At 40.0% G+C, this 17,786-nt stretch overlaps 1 protein-coding gene across 13 annotated transcripts in view; it reads left to right on the plus strand.

Moving 5' to 3' along the window:
• The window catches only part of CFAP61 (cilia and flagella associated protein 61), a 305,696-nt gene that overhangs the window by 1,969 nt on the left and 285,941 nt on the right, over positions 1-17,786 (plus strand). For 6 of the 13 annotated variants that reach the window (XM_055104779.2, XM_055104780.2, XM_055104786.1 and 3 more), the window contains exons 2-3: positions 2,203-2,353; positions 16,351-16,501. In XM_055104779.2, the coding sequence (XP_054960754.1) occupies positions 2,211-2,353; positions 16,351-16,501 (294 nt within the window). In that variant the 5' untranslated portion in view covers positions 2,203-2,210. Of the gene's footprint in view, positions 1-1,435; positions 2,354-16,350; positions 16,502-17,786 lie in introns of those variants that run through there. The other 7 variants (XM_034947208.3, XM_055104781.2, XM_055104785.2 and 4 more) reach the window with 2 other exon arrangements.

The raw sequence follows: 17,786 nt of genomic DNA on the forward strand, positions 1-17,786 counted from the left end.
CACACATTTTACATTAAACTTTATATGTTGTTTACATTTTAAACATTTTTTAAAAATTACATGGCACATGAAAATTATACATAAGTCAACTTTCAGTGTATGTAAGTAAAATTTTGTGGGAATACATTCATGCTCATTTGTGCCGATATTGTCTCTGGTTGTTACTGTGCTACAGTGGCAGAGTTGACTAGTTGTGTAGACAACATGTGGCTCATAAAGCTTAATGTATTTATTCTCTGGCCTTTTACAGAAGTTTGCTAACCCCTGTGCTACTGGCTTCTAATGTTGCTGATGAGAAATATTCTGTCAGTCTAATTATTTTTTATAGACAGTCTGTCTTTTGTCAGGTTCCTTTAAAGTTTTCTGTTTGTCTTTAGGGTTTTGTAGTTTTACTATATATTTGGAGTTTATTTGTATTTTTTGCTCTGAACTGAAGGTTCATGTCTTTCATCCATGCTGAAAGTAATTAGCCATTATTTTCAAATGTTTCATTTATTCCTTTTGGAATTCCCATAAGACAGATGTTTTTCATTCTGTCTTACATGTGTCTTTACTGAATTCTTTATTTTCTGTTTCTATGTGCTTCTTTCTAGATAATTTGTTCATAAGTATCTTCCAGTTTATTTTCTTTATTCTTCTGTTTTTAACCCATCCTCTTAGTTTAAATTTTAATAGCCACATATTTCATTTTTTAAGTTTCTGTTCTTTTTTAAATAATGACCTGTTCTCTTCTCATGACTTTTGTTTCTCTTTCTATATTTCTTTATTATAAACATACTTAGTTTGTAGTCTGTTTCAGAGTCTATCATCTAAAGTTCTTGGTGACTCCCATAATACACAGATTGTGTGGACTAGAATGCCATACCCACTTCAGTCTCGAATTTGGACTTCTCAGCAGTATTTTTGTTTTATTTTCTACCTAGAGCTTTGTGTAGAGAAAGCTTGTCACTTTCTTGGGCTGGTGAGTTTAATTTTTCTAGCCCCCTCGCTTACCGAGGGGCCCATCCAAAGTCCCAGGTAGATGCATGGTTTAATTTTTAATTCTCTGTTTGGAGTGAGGTGCATTCTATCCCCAAAACCTGTGTCAGATCGGCTCACATCATTGCCACCTGGTTGGAGAATTTCCCTTGCTCGCTTTCTTTCTTCTTTTCTTGTTTTCTTTTTACCAAAGTCAGTTATCTAATTAATTATACTTTCTTATTTTATTCAGAATTTTTATATACTTGTAGCATTAGTTTATGATATATTTCACAAACAAGATGTCTCATTCCAATTTTGCTTTCAATTTAAAACCAGAACAAGGAATGACAATATTTATGGTTAGCTTTGATAGGAGTCTAGACATTATTAATTTCTCCTTCATTGTTTTCCCTGTTTTGAGCTCACTGGCTAGTATATAATAAAATGGCTTTCCCTACGAAGGAAAGAAGGGAGGGAGAGAGAGAAGAGAGACTTACAGAAATTGAGACAATGAGAGAGAAATTGAAATCATTTTGTGACCTACTGTTTTTGTCAACAGCATTTCCCAAAGTGTCCTTCTGGAACGTTAGGTTCTCCACTGTTGCCGTCATTAGAGATTCTGTTCCCAAAGAGTGTGGGAAAGGCTGGGTTATACAAAGAAAACAAGTTGCTTTATTATGGAACCTCTCAAAGATGTTAATGGGCCTGGTGGCCCTTCAGGAAGCCTATTGCGAGCATTTCCTACACTTAACCACAGAACTTTTTTGGTCTCAAAATATGTCTCAAGACTGCTGACCTTCAGGGCTCCGGTTTGGAGAACTCTATTAAGAACATAGGCAGCAGCTGTCAGTATTTCCCCAGTAACTCCTGACCACATGCCATCGTGGCCGATTAAATATAAGAGGACCCTGAATCCGTAAATAATTCCTTTCAATGTTTTTCCAATTCTATTGTTAGAATTTTTTAAAGCAGCTTTGTTGGAAACAAAGAATATAGTTGCAGAAACTTCTAAACAGGCCAGTTCTCAGAAACTTCATTCTCCTATGGAGGAACGTCAGCTGGTTTGCAGTGACAGTCGTCACAGACTACACCCAGGGGAAAACGTGTCACACCAGTATTCTCACACCATGTTCACTCTGACCACATGGAAATTGAATTAGTGTTCAGTTTTGTGCGTATTATAACCAAACTGGCTTATGATATCAGATAAATAGTGGACTTTTTTCTCTCTTTTGGGGACAGGATAAAAAATGTCAGTACTCACTTCTCCAAGAGGAAAGGTAGAAGTTGTTCATTGCCGAAGAACAGAATCACAGGATGTTTATTGTATCAAAAGCCTTATTAGAAAATTTACCTGCAAGCTGTTTGGGAAGCTAAATATCATCTATCTTCTGTAAGTAGATAACTAAGTTCAAGAATGTTCATCAGTTTTGGTTGGGTGCAGTAGCTCACACCTGTAATCTCAGCACTTTGAGAGGCCAAGGCAGGCAGATCACCTGAGGCCCGGAGTTCAAGACCAGCCTGGCCGACATGGCAAAACCTCATCTCTACTAAAAATACAATAATCAGCTGGGCGTGGTGGCGCATGCCTGTAATCCCAGCTGCTCGGGAGGCTGAGGCATGAGAATCGCTTGAACACAGGAGGCAGAGGCTGCAGAGAGCCAAGACACGCCACTGCACTCCAGCCTGGATGACAGAGCGGGCCCCTGTCTCAATTAAAAAAAAAAAAAAAAAAAAAGAAGATTCATCAATTTTATGACATGCCAGAAAAGGATTATTGTGAGAAAATGGGTAGCTTACTGCACAGTGAAAAAATTGTAGCAAGAAATCTCTGGGAACAACAAATTCCTATTTCCTATAATAATATGCAAATCAAAAAGGTTTCTCATGGGCTTTGGATTCAAACAAACTTGGTTCAAATCTCAGCTGCCTCACTCACTAGTGGAGTCACTTAAAACAAGTTAATAATATTAGCTGCCAGATTTTGAGAAATTAGTTTATGTCAGGCTCTGTGCTATGCCAACATTATGTTATTGTTCTGATACTTCTCTGAGGTGGCCACTATCATGTCCATCTCACAGATGAGAATGGGAGGCTGGAGCAGGGTCAAACAGTACGTTGGAAACCTGGATTTGTTCACAGCCGCTGCTGTTAAAGTGTTCTTCTGAACTTTAAAGTATGCATAGATTTGTTTCTTAAAAGATCTTTTTCCTCTCTGTTTTGTTTGTTTATAGACCTTCTGTGGGTGCCAAAATATAAATATCCTTGAATCTGTTCTTCATTATTTAATTAATTTATTTTTGAGACAGAGGTTTGCTCTATTGCCCAGATCTGGAGTGCAGTGGTGCGATCTCGGCTCACTGCAATCTCCGCCTCCTGGGTTCAAGAGATTCTCCTGCCTCAGCCTCCAGAGTAGCTGGGACTACAGGTGCATGCCACCATGCTTAGCTGTTTTTGTTTGTTTGTTTGTTTTTTAGTAGAGACTAGGTTTCATCATGTTGGCCAGGCTGGTCTTGAACTCCTGGCCTCAAGTGATCTGCCTGCCTTGGCCTCCCAAAGTCTTTGGATTACAGGCATAAGCTACTGTGCTCGACCCTGTTCTGCATTATTTTTATTGAAAATATTAAATATCCTAGTATTTTGGATTTCATAAAGCTTCATATCAAATACAATTGAAATGTTTAAGCTAAGGCCAGCCTAAGACATTAAAGTTTGTAGTTTCTAATTACCCCCCTGATAAATGTAATATAAATTGGCACAATTTTACTAGAGGGCAGTAGGGCAATAGTTATAAAATGCCTAAAAAATAGATATACCAAAGAAATGATTTTATTTTTTGGCATTATGGTGGACTCAGTACCTTAAAGATGTCCATTGGATGGAAACAACTAAAATACTGATACACACAAAAGCTAAGGACTGTGTAGGGAACATTATCAAATTGAAATCAGAAACTTGATTAGACAAACAGGAACCAATGCTAGCTTCGTCCTTGAGGATTTTTGCCACATTCTATTAATAGCAACTTCATATTTCTGTTTTGACAGCTTTGCAAAGAATGGAAGATAACTACTCCCTCCACCTAAGGAGGAAAGCATGTGACCCCTTTGTATAAAATTGGGATGTTCATTGTAGGGATGAACAAGATATAAACCCACTAAATAAAAATGGACAGTGAGGACTCACTCAGCCTTAGCATGGAATAGAGGGGGATAAAGTCTCTTCTGAGAATTCATAAGCACACACTGATTTGAGATCCATGTTAATTATTTATGTGGTCCAAAAAATGTTGAAGTAAAGAATTTAATTAAAAATAGTCACAGGCCAGTAGTGTGTCCAGGAAACTGGCTGACATAAATGCAAATCAAGTGTGAAGGGATGCAGCTTCAGCTCAGACTCCAAATAACCCCAGATAAAGTTGCAAGAAATATGAGCTCACAGTCAAAAATCATAAACACACAAGGAAACATGTATCATTAGAATCAACAAGAGAAATTATATAGGATAATCAACTCCCAAAGACTTCAGATATGAAATTAAACAATGAATATAAAATAACTGTGTTTACTATGTCTAAAATAAAAAAGGTAGGTTTAAAAAGATGATTAAAGAAGGCCGGACACAGTGGCTCATGCCTGTAATCCCAGCACTTTGGGAGGCCGAGGCAGGAGGATCACGAGGTCAAGAGATTGAGACCATCCTGGCCAACAGGTGAAACCCCATCTCTACTAAAAATACAAAAATTGACTGAATGTGGTAGCGCGCACTCTGTAGTCCCACTACTCGGGAGGCTGAGGCAGGAGAATCGCTTGAACCCAGGAGGCGGAGGTTGCAATGAGCCAAGATTGCACTACTGCACACTCCAGCCTGGTGACAGAGAGACTCTGTCTCAAAAAAAAAAAAAAAAAAAAAAAAGGATTAAAGACTAAAAAAAATCTGGGATGCTGAGGTGGGCAGATCATCCGAGGTCAGGAGTTTGAGACCAACCTGGCCTATATGGCGAAACCCCATCTCTACCAAAAATACAAAAAATTAGCCAGGAGTGGTGGCACACACATGTAGTCCCAGCTACTCAGGAGGCTGAGGCAGGAGAATCGCTTGAACCTGGGAGGCGGAGGTTGCAGTGAGCCGAGATCGCACCACTGCACTCCAGCCTGGGTGACACAGTGAGACTCCATCTAAAAAATAAAATAAAATAAAAAATAAAAAATTATAAAAATGAATAATCATGTTTAAACAAAAGTGAAATAGACCATCTAGAACTTAAAATGTAATTGAAATTAAAAGCTCTGTAGATGAATTAAACATCCTTCATAGACACAGTTGAAGACAGAAGTAATGAGCTGGAGGATCAATACCAGTAAATTACCCAGAGCTCAACACAAAGAGAAAAAATATGAATGAAGCATGAGACCTAGTCTAGTTAGACTTTTAGAAGAAAATAATAGGAAGCCAAAGGGTAATATTTGAAGAGAGAATGGCTGAGAGTTTTTCAGAATTGTTGGAAAGCACTACTTCTTACATCTGGAAAACTCAGTGGATCCCAAAGGGGATAAATACACAGAAATCCCAACTGTACCCATCATAATGAAACAGCAAAACACTACAGTTAAAAAGATCTGAAAAATAACAGAGGGGGAAAAAAAAAGCCAAGTTACCTGCAAAGAACTAAAGATTAGACTAATAGATTTCTTAGGAGCCACAATAGTAGTCAGAAGATAGTAGAATATCTTCAATAGTGGAGAGAAAAATAACATCAATTTAGAATTGTGACATTGTTTCACCCAGTGAAACAATTCCTAGGGGACCTGGGAGAAAATAAATGCATTTTCTGACAAACAAAAACCTAAGTCATTTGCCAATAAACTCTGAATGGAGGAAATTCCTCAGAATATGTTCTTGGAGGAACAGAGAATACCTCAGCTGGAAAGCTCAAAACACAAGAAGGAATGTCAACAAAAATATGGAAAATATATAGGTAAATCTAAGAAAAAGTATGACTTGCATAAAACAATAATATTGATAATGACTGATTTGTGAGGTATAAACCATATGTTAAAACTAAGATTCAGGACAAAAACATTATATAAATTGGGAGGAGCATGATTAGAATGAAAGAATCCTTCAGGTTTTATTTAAGATGGAGGGTGTGGTAAGTGGTGTGCAAACAGGCTCCCCTGGCTCCAATGAGCCACACATCCTGTCACTTACACCTTTGTGTAGTCTGTTCTCACAAAGAATCATGGCTCGCCTTATGCAACCAATGGAAAGCAGCAGAAGTGAGACTCTATTTGACTTCAAGTCTAAGTCATAAGAAGTCTTGCAACTTCCACTGGGTCTCCGGAAGTGCTCCTTCTCAGAACCCAGTGCCACACTGATGAAAGCTCCAGTCACATGTCTCCCTGTGGGTGCTTCATTTGACAGCCTCTGCTGAGCTCCCCGCTAGCAACTGCCACCAGCTGCCAACCATGCAAGTAAGCCGTCTTAGACACTGAGTCTTCAGATGGCTTTAGCCACTGCTGCCATTTGATAGCCTGAGATACCGTGCAAAAACTGCTTAGTTCAACCCAGGCAGCCCACAGAACCATGAGAGATAATAATTGTTACTTAAAGCCACTAAGGTTTGGGGTGGTTTATTACACATCAGTTGATAACTGGAACAGATAATAAAGACTGTTAGGAATATATATTAACATGGTTAAGATCATCATTAAAAGAACAGGTGTAGAGATGATAACTTCTGATCTATAGAGGGAAAAATGGAATGAGAAATTTAAAATGAACCCTGAATCTAAAAGAGGACAAGACAGGAGGAGGAAAAAAGAAACAAAAAGCATAGAATGTATTAAAATTACAGAATAAGAAAATAAATTTTACTGTATCAGCAATCATAATAAATGCATCTGGACAAAAATCTTCCATTAAAAGATTAAGAATGGCAGATTGGCTGAAAACAAAACAGTCATATTCTATTTGTGAGACATACCTCATATATAAAGTCACAGAAATATTTAAAGTCAAAGTATCAGGAAAAAAGATATGCCACCCAAAATCTCACCCAAAATAAGGGCTAGTATTGCTATATCAACAGCAGACAGTGTATAGTTCAGGACAAAAAGCTCCCTACAGATAAAGAGGGTCACTATATAATGATAAAACTGTTGTTGGGAGAGCTATGACAGCTTTAAACTTATATGCTTCTAACGACACAGTTCTAAAATAGATAAAAGTGAAAATCACAGGTAGAGCACTGGAGACTCTCCCGCCTCCCTGTGTTCCCCATGCCTTTTTGTGTCATTCTCCCTGCTGTAGTCCCCATGTTTTCTATCTTTGTTGAGCCTGTGATTCCCCTGATAGAATGTAATGGAAGTGGGGCTGTCCTGGTCCCAGGCCCAAGCGTTAAGATGGCCTGGCAGCAGGGCTGGCCCAGGAGAGGCACGCAGGGCATCCTGGGTACTCACTCCCAGCTAGGGCCCCTGCATGAACCTGAGAGTGAACACCTCCTTCCATTTTTGAACCCTGGGTCCCTCTGGCCTCACCCTAGTTCGAGCCTTTGCTGGGAGCTTTCAGTTTTGTGATCTTGGGAGCCTTGCACTACCATGTAAAAAGTCTGGCTACTCTACTGGACATACCACCCAGAGAGGCCATATCGTAAGAGAGAAATGTGTGCCTGCATGGAGGAGAATTGAGGAGCCCAGCCTCCAGCAAGAAGGAAGGCCCCATGTCACTCTTCCAGGCACACCCCAGCCCCTTTGGGCCACCCTCACTGAGGCACAAGACACATGAGGGAAAAAAACCATCTTGGAGGTTCTTGCCCCAACAGATACCCCTACTGTACCCTGTCTGAATTTCTCACCCATAGAATCATGAGCAAATAAAACAGAGTAGCCACTAAATTTGGGATAATCTGTTATGCAGAAATAGTTGAACAAAATAGCAGGTCTTAGAGGGAACTTATTACCTTAAATGCTTATAACAGAAGAGAAGAAAGGCCTGAAATAAAGTTCAGAGTTTACCTCTAAGAGCAAGAACAGTCGAATCAACTCAAGGAAAACAGGAAATAAAGGACAAGAGCGCATATTAATGAAACAGGAAACAAGCATCTGGTAGAGGATAAACAAAGCCAAAAGTTTGTTCTTTAAAAAGCCTAAAGAAAAAAAAATCTGACAAGATTAATCAGGAAAAAAAGAAAAACTTTCAAAGTAATGTGAAAAGGACATAATTACAAATGTTGCTGAGGTTAAGCAGGTAATAAAAGGGCATTATAGATCCACAATCCTTTAACTAAATCCCTCGTGACTAGTTGTGTTTCAGAAAGCAGAATTTTAAAAATTAGTTTCCTCCATTGATGAAATATTATTGAATTCCACCCACAAGGACTGGAGAGATTTCCCATAATTACACACGTTAGGATATCTGTGGTAAAAATGTAAGAATATTTTATATATGGGATCAAGACTGTAGAGTAACCTCCTGTCACTTCAAGTCCAATTTTGCTGCTTCCAGTTTTTAGGGCTTTATGGATTTAAAGGGATTGGGGACCTGTATAAAAAAACTGCATGCCAATAAATTTGAAAATATGGGGTCCCAGAAAAGTTTCTTAAAATCAACTTAAGAAATGATAGAAACCCATTAAATTGAATCGTTAGTTTTAAATCCTCCCATCAATAAAATGGTCAGCACAACTGCCTTTATAAGCAGTCCTACCAAAGATTCAGGGATTGGGTATGTCCCAAATAAATACAAGTTCTTGGAAGCAGAAAGACAGAGAATACTTTTTAGCTCACTTTATGAGGCTAGCATAATGTTCATATCAAAATAAGACAAAGACAGTACGAGAAAGGAAAGTTAACGGCCAATCTCACATAGAAAGAGAAATGAAATTAACGTTCATGCCTTGCTCATGAACATGGATGTAAAAATTCAAAAAAAATTGGAAAGGAATCTAATAACTAAAAAGATATGATTATGATTAACTGATCATGGTATTCAAGATTGGCTTAATACTAGAAAATTGATTAGTCTAATTCATCACGTTAACAAAGGAGAAAATCTAATAATCTCAATAAACAGAGACAAAATCATTTGATAAAATGCAATATTCTTAGTAATAATTCTTAACCTAATAAGAATATAAGATGACTCTCATATGTATGCAAACCTTTAACAAACACTATATGTAATGATAAAATATTAAAAGAATCCCTGTATAATAAATGAGGATGCCTGTTGTCATGAGATCCTAGCTATTGCAGTAAGGGAAAGAAAAAGCAATAAAATGTACTAGGATTTGAAAGGAAGAAACAAAATTGTCATTTTTTGCAGGTGATATATTCTCTACTTAGCAAATTGAAAGGAATATGAATTAGAATGAATACAGAAGTTCAAAATTGCTGGCTATGAAGTCATTGAATAAAAACCCATTGCATTTTTATATACTAACAATGAACAGAAAACATTTTTCTATTTACACCCATGCCAAAGAATATAAAGTACCTAGTATAAAACTGACAAAATAACTCTAAGCTCATTATGGGGTAAATTGTCAACTATTGAAAGACATTAAGGAAAGCCTAAATAGAGTAACCCCCCCACCCCGCCTTATCTGAGGGGAATATATTCCAAGACCCCCAGTGGATGTCTGAAACTGAGGATGGTACCACATCCGATTGTTATCAGTCAGAACACATTTTTGTTCATGCCTTCCACCCACAAATATAACGGCTTTTCCATCTTAACTAAGCATTTGCTATGCACTGTGACCATAACTTTTGTAGTTTGAGGTGTGACAGGAGAACACAGATTTCTTTTTCCATTTTCACAATTTCACAGATTAAAGATCTCTTCTGACCCTAGATCTTAGCAAGCTCAGCATACAATTTATTTTTTCCTCATCAAGTTGAGAATTTTCACCTTTTTGTGTAAAGGAAGCCTTTTACGGCTTCTTTTCAGCATGTCTGAATTACCAGCATCACTACTCTTGCACTTTGAACCAAAGCACTGTGATGCAGTGACGGTCGATCTGGTAACAGAAGGCAGTTATCAGATCTAATACTAAGTGACTCATGGGCAGCAGCATCTACAGTGTGGATCTGCTGGACAGTTCCTGGGCAGGACGGGCTGGGATGGCATGTAATTTCATCTTGCTACTCAGGATGGCATGCAGTTTTAAATTTATAGATTGTTTATTTCTGGAATTTTCCATTCAGTATTTTCTAACTGCCGTTGACCGCAATTAACTATGAAGCTGTGGGCCATGAAACCACGGAGAAGTGGGGGGACTACGGTATTTCCCAAGAGGTAGACCACATTTTGGACAGGAAGATTCAAATCATAAAGTTAGTTTCTCTCCACCCCCGTCAAAATCCTAACAAGATTATTTGTCAAGCTTAATGAGTCTAAATTTGTGTGGGAAAGCAAAGGTTCAGGGTAATCTGAAGGAAGAAAAATAAGGTGGAGAGGCTTGCCAACTAAAGATTCATTGTGGGTATAATCAGGGCAGTGTGGTAATTTGCAGGGAATTTTGACAAAAGACAGATGGACCAGGATAGAGATCCCAGAAACAGACGCATACCTATATGAAAATTTGATGACGGCTTTGTGAGGAAAGGATGTGCCACTCAATAAATGGTGCTGGGAGAGTTCGTTATTCACATGGGAAAGAAAATAATAACCAACCTCATGTAGTAGAAAACTTTTAAAAATTAATTCTGGGTGAATTTATGGTATAAATGTGAAAAGCTGACATCGATGACAGAACCTTCTGGATTCCAAATTCATTTATCCAGCTTCCTGGTGAATGCCAACCCTTGGAAACCTAGTAGGCACTTGGAACCTAGCATGATCTTCACCTGCATTCAATCCACTCTTCCCACACTTTTCCTATCTCAGTAATTCCAGCCTTCCCCTTGCTCAGACCCCAAACATTTAAAAAAAAAAAAAGTTAAAATGGAATCTTTATAACTGAAAAGGTTGCAACCTATCTTAGAAGCCAGCATATTTTCAGAAGTAAAAGCAAATTTAAATTTTCACTGATGTCCCGAAGCTTCCAAAACAGCTGCTACTAAGCCCACACAGTGTTTCATTTTTATATTAGGCAACTCCTGTCCCCTGGCCAAGTCAACTGCAAGGCTTAATGACTTATTTTATAGACATTTTGAAAAAAAAAAAAAGGTGGTTCTTTTGTGGTCTGTGTGTTTGGTTTTATTTTATTGACTGCCTGTTCAGTTACAGAAATAGAGGAATGAATAAAACTGATCTCACCTAAAAATCCAGCTAAATTTTAGCAGATTGGGCATGGCCGATGAGTGGGGAAAGGGCTGAAAGAATCACCTGCGTCCAGTGCAAATAGCACAGTGGCGATCGGGGAGACAGAACTGTGCCCAGGCTGCAGTTTGTGAGCAATGGATGTGAGGAAACTCTGAGGTTTCTGGGTGATGGTGTTGTTAAATCAAGCAGAAAAAGCGAGTGCTGTTTCTCTATGATGGAAATCTTAGAAAATCTTTTGTACAAAGAACTTAAACAAATTTACAAGAAAAAAACAACCCCATCAAAAAGTGGGCAAACAGACACTTCTCAAAAGAAGACATGTATGCAGCCAACAGACATATGAAAAAATGCTCATCATCACTGGTCATTAGAGAAATGCAAATCAAAACCACAATGAGATACCATCTCACGTCAGTCAGAATGGCGATCATTAAAAAGTCAGGAAACAACAGATGCTGGAGAGGATGTGGAGAAATAGGAATGCTTTTACACTGTTGGTGGGACTGTAAATTAGTTCAACCATTGTGGAAGACAGTGTGGTGATTCCTCAAGGATCTAGGACTAGAAATACCACTTGACCCAGCAATCCCATTACTGGGTATATACCCAAAGGATTATAAATCATTCTACTATAAAGACATATGCACACGTATGCTTACTGCAGCACCATTCACAATACCAAAGACTTGGAACCAACCCAAATGTCCATCAGTAATAGACTGGATAAAGAAAATGTGGCACATATACACCATGGAATACTGTGCAGCCATAAAAAAGGATGAGTTCATGTGCTTTGCAGGGACATGGATGATGCTGGAAACCATCATTCTCAGCAAACTATCACAAGAACAGAAAACCAAACACCACATGTTCTCACTCATAAGTGGGAGTTGAACAAGGAGAACACATGGACACAGGGAGGGGAACATCACGCACCAGGGCCTGTCGGGGTGGGGGCTAGGGGAGGGATAACATTAGGAGAAATACCTAATGTAGATGACGGGTTGATGGGTGCAGCAAACCACAATGGCACGTGTATATGTAACAAACCTGTATGTTCTGCACATGTATCCCAGAACTTAAAGTGTAATAAAAAATAAAATAAAGTAAAAATAAAGTTCCAGAGCAGGAAAACTAATATGATTTGATAGTAACAAGTCCACATTATTTTATGGGTTGTTTACTGGGTGATAAATTAGGAAACTTTTTGTGATGATGTAAACATTGACTTCTGTGTGGAGGGGGCGGATGTGATACAAAGGTGTATTTATTTTCTAAAATTAGTTAAATGATACCCACAAAATCATTTCACTGCTTGTAAATTATACCACATTAAAATATTATAAAAAGTTTTATAACATCTGACTCTAAAAAAAAAAAGAAAATAAGTTTTGGCTATACTTGGAAAATTTCCTGAAGCAGTTGAATAAATGAGGCATTGCTCTAATGAAAAGAGCTCTGATTTGGTGTGACATACGTGTGTATGTGTGTGTGTGTGTTAATAGGGCTCCTTCAGTTTGGATTTGGCTTATTACAAAGAACAGTTTAAAATCCAACATTTAAAAATATGCCTTCTCAGGCGGGTGTGGTAGCTCACGCCTGCAATCCCAGCAGTTTGGGAGGTTGAGGTGGGTGGATCATGAGGTCAAGAGATCGAGACCACAGAGCGAGACTCCGTCTCAAAAAATAAAAAAATTTAAAAAAGTAAAAGAGATCGAGACCATCCTGGCCAACATGGTGAAACCTTGTCTCTACTAAAAATACAAAAATTAGCTGGACGTTGTGGCAGGCATCTGTAGTCGCAGCTACTCGGGAGGCTGAGGCAGGAGAATCGCTTGAACCCCGGATGGGGAGGTTGCAGTGAGCCGAGATCGTGCCACTGCACTCCAGGCTGGGTGACACAGCGAGACTCCATCTCAAAATATATATATATATAATATATGTATTTATATTATATATATATTATTTTTATATATTTATATTATTTTATATATAATATATATTCACATTATTTATATATAATATATATTCATATTATTATATATATTTATTATATATGTATATACCTACCTTCTCCCTCTACCTTTTCCTCCTCTTCTTTCCCTTTGTTCCCATGGTGATTTTTATCTGTGCTATGGGGGACCTAGTGACTAAGGGGTAATAAGAAGTGAAAATTATATACATAAAAGGATAATGCTATAAAAGTTACTTTTTATAGTCAGCTATTTGTAAACTGTAGTGCATTTTCCCATTGAAACAAAGTAATTCATGGCTGGCTTCCCAGGCCAACCCACAAAAGCATACTGAATCTTTAATGTCTACGTGGTATATAGTATTGTGCTAATTGTACTGTAAGACCCAACCAGCATCCTGAGGTTCCCATGGATAAATGCATTTCGTTAGAATTGGATTCCAGGAACACATTGTTCTTTGCTTCCCTGAGGGGATGGTGGCTGCGCTGTCCCAAATTCTTGCCCACTTCCTCCTCCCTACCATCACCACTATCGTCAGAGCTGACATGTACAGCGTCTTGTGCATTTTCTCATCTGGTTTAGAGGGAGCACTCTCAGCTTGAGACCATAGGTCATGACTCTGGGAGTCTGGGGCAGAGGAGCCCAGAAGACCAAGAGCTGGAGGGAGATGACTTACAGGTAGACGGAAGTGAAGGGTTCAGTGGGAAGTTGTGGGGCTGCATCCCTGTGCTAAAGAGCCCTGTGTGGATACTGTATTCTAGGAACCTGGGGCAGTCTACTGCCTCCTTCCCTTGATAGCCAGTGCTCGTATGGGGCCCCTGGACCAGGAGCAGCCCTGCTTCATTCCCCTGTGGCTGAGGAGTGTGATCATATGTGGCTGCTGTGACTTCCTTTGAGAAGGAACAGTGGCTGCAGGCACTGAGATTGATATCCCCAGCACAATGTTTCCCAAAGAGGCCCGTACATCCGGTGGTACCCAGGAGGATTTCACTTGCTACATGCAGGAAAAATTTTTTGTTTTAAATGTTACATCTTTATAGTTACCTTCCTTATTTTTCTTTTGAGACGGAGTCTTGCTTTGTTGCCAGGCTGCAGTGCAGTGGTGCCATCTCGGCTCGCTGCAACCTCTGCCTCCCAGGTTCAAGCCATTCTCCTGCCTCAGCCTCCCAAGTAGCTGGAACTACAGGCATGTGCCATCACGCCCAGCTGATGTTTGTATTTTTAGTAGAAACAGGGTTTCACCATGTTGGCCAGAATGGTCTCGAACTCTTGACCTTGTGATCCGCCTGCCTCGGCCTTCCAAAGTGCTGGGATTACAGGTGTGAGCCACCGCGCCCGGCCTTTACCTTCTATTTATACCAAGAGATACTGGTTTTCCATTTATGGTAGTGATGTATATTTCCTATTAAAATTTTAAGCCCAAAGTAAATTGATGTAAAGAAAAAAGTACAGGAAGCGCATGTGTGTGAGAGACTGCTGTTTGGTGAACTGCTCTTGTAAAAGGATACACTGTCAAGTGGGAAAAAGCAGGCTACAAGTAGTATAGGTTGTGGGATTCCATTTTTATTTTATTATTATTTATTATTATTATGTTTTGAGATGGATTCTCACTCTGTTGTCCGGGCTGGAGTGCAGTGGTGCGATCTCGGCTCACTGCAGCCTCTGCCTGCTGGGTTCAAGCGATTCTCTGCCTCAGCCTCCCGAGTAGCTGGGATTACAGGCATGTACCACCACACCCGGCTAATTTTTGTATTTTTAGTCAAGATGGGTTTTCACCATGTTGGCCAGGCTGTCTCAAACTCCTGGCCTCAAGTAATCTGTCCACCTTGGCCTCCCAAAATGTGGGATTACAGGTGTGAGCCACCGTGCCTGGCCAGATTCTAGTTTTAAAAACACACGATGTACATTTCAACGTATAGTTACCTCACAAAAAGATAAGTCTGGAGAGACAGAAACCAAAGTATTGACAGTGGTTGGTTATCTATGGAAGGTGGGATTAAAAGTGATTTTCCAAATTATTTATTTTTTCTCTTGCTTAGATTTTCTCATTCTTGTCTGCACTGACAGTGTTTTCCTTCTGTGATAAAAACATAACTGGAAAGCCCATGCCACTTTCTGTCCTCCTGTCATCTCCTCTCCGCCTCTTCCTCCAGTTACATGCTTGCTTCTTCCTGTTCTCCTCAAGAAGGAACATGGGTAACTGCTGCCTTCTTTGTGTTTTGAGTGAATGTTTAACTATTTCTTCCTCCAACTTAAGATGCCAGTAGATTTCATTTCACTAAGAAAGTAAAAAATGCATTTAAATTTATGCACAAATGGTTCTTGGGGTGGTAAACTATATGCTGCCTTTAAGTGCCTTTAAGTCTTGCTGCCTTGATGGGCCACAAGACAGGGTAGCAGTTGGGAGGGATTGTCAAGATAGTCCCTCTGAGACAACCACCAGAATAAGACTGGAAGGCCTGCTTCTCCTCTCTTCGCTTTATTAACTCACTGGGTTACCTTAGCTTAAGCAAGACCCCTGGGAGTCCCCATTTCTGCAGCTGGGTCAGATGATATTCCAGATGCCCAGATTCCATATGAATGAATCAGTAAGCCCAGGGACATGAACTCACAGTTTGGAGGAATTGCTTGAGAATGGTAACTGAGATGGAGCTAGACTGTTAGCTTTACCACTGTGCATAGGTGACCCATTCATCCTAGTTTGCCCAGGACTTTCATTTTTTTAATGCCATGAAAGTCCTATATCTTGGGCACTCCCAGTCCTGGGCAAAGAGAGACACTTGGCCACCCTAACCGTAGATGTTTAGGCCAAACACAGTGGTACTGGCAACATGGAGAGGATAGGGGAAACTGTGTAGTCAAATATCTTCCTAGTCAGTCTCCAAGGGAAAGATAGTAGATACTCAATATCACAAATGTAATACCTTTCTAATGAAATGTCATTTTGAATACAAGTTTAGTTGACAGCACCACTTGTCCTGAACAATGTACCCCAAAGTGGCTGCAATATCATTCTCACCTTTTCCAAAGATTATCAGACCTCATGCAGTGGCTGCTGAGCTCCAGTAGCCAGAGGGAAAAAAATGACATGTCCTCACCTCACTTTTTGTAATCTTATTCATGTTTGCAATTTTAATCATTTCTGCAGAGAAAAGGCCAACCTTGCTGTTACCCTCTGCAATGACAAGGAGGAGATCATGGCCCAGGCCACCTTCCTGGACTACCCCAACTGGAATGTTGCCAAGCAGGATGACTGGGTGTCAGTGTTCCGGGAGCTCGACAGTGACATCCCATGCACAGTAAGAAATCACATACAGTGCTTGTTAGAACACCCTGAATCTTGAAGGGAAGTCCTGTGTTTGTGATTATGTCTTTCCAAGTTTTCTACTGAGCAGTATATGACATCATGACAGTTAAAAGTGAAGGGAGCTGGTGGGGAGGAAAAGAGGGCTGAGAGTAGTGCCAGGGGGGATAGGAAAGGGCAGGGAGTAGCCAAGTTGGCTAGCCGCTGGCAAGGCCTGGATCATGCTCCACTAATGACGGCGGGGGAGGAATTAGTGGAAGTGTCAAACGTGTGCTTCCAGGTCTCACGTTGTTCTCCAGGCGTCAGTGTCCAAGGTCATTGATATGTTAGGAGAGCATCTGCCATCTACACCCTTGCCCTTGTAATCATGACAGCAGAGCCTCAGACTTCTGTCACATTCTATAATTTTCAAAGTGCCCTCATGGACCTTGGCTTATTTGATGTCTTCTAGCTGCTGACACATGACAACTTGTTGGCCAACAGAAGCTAGGTTACTGGTTCCCAGGAGTCTGGCCTGGGTACCTGATGCCAAGTCTGAGCTTTCTCTGCATGCAACCTGCCAGAGCCAGGCCAGAGACAGGCCCCAGTTTTTGTGGAGTGCCAGAGGCTACAACTCTGGGCAGCACCCTGGCCTTGTGGTGCAATTCTGCAGCATGTCCCCAGAGCCCTGATGTCAGAAGAAAAGGGAATGCCCAATGAGTGTGAGTGAATTCACCCCCCGTACATGTGTGTGAATGTGCACACATACACACACCCGTAAGCATACTATTCAGCATTTATTTCACTAGATGGTGCCTTCCCCTCATCTTTTGTGCTCTCTCCTACCCTGCCACCCTGTATACCTAAGGACTATTGTCAGAAAAATTATCGCAAACTTGGAAATAGACCAAAATGATTATTTCAGTCCAATGCTTGCACCTTTGGTTGAGTAGCCTGTTTTACAATTCTGTAGGAATGGTGATTAGCTTGTAGATTTTTGTCCATTAGGATGTAAAGAATTCCTGTCTGGATAGAGCTAACCTCAAAGGTTATGGTTTATTGTCTTACAGGATGTGACCTATTTGGTATCTAATCTAGCAATCTTTGTTTTTTTGAGATGGAGTCTCACTCTGTCGTCCAGGCTGGAGTACAGTGGCACGATCTCGGCTTACTGCAAGCTCTGCCTCCCAGATTCATGCCATTCTCCTGCCTCAGCCTCCCAAGTAGCTGGGACTACAGGCGCCTGCCACCACGCCTGGCTAATTTTTTTGTATTTTTAGTAGAGACAGGGTTTCACTATG

This window comes from Pan paniscus, chromosome 21 (genome assembly GCF_029289425.2).
Source record: "Pan paniscus chromosome 21, NHGRI_mPanPan1-v2.0_pri, whole genome shotgun sequence".
NCBI lineage: Eukaryota > Metazoa > Chordata > Mammalia > Primates > Hominidae > Pan > Pan paniscus.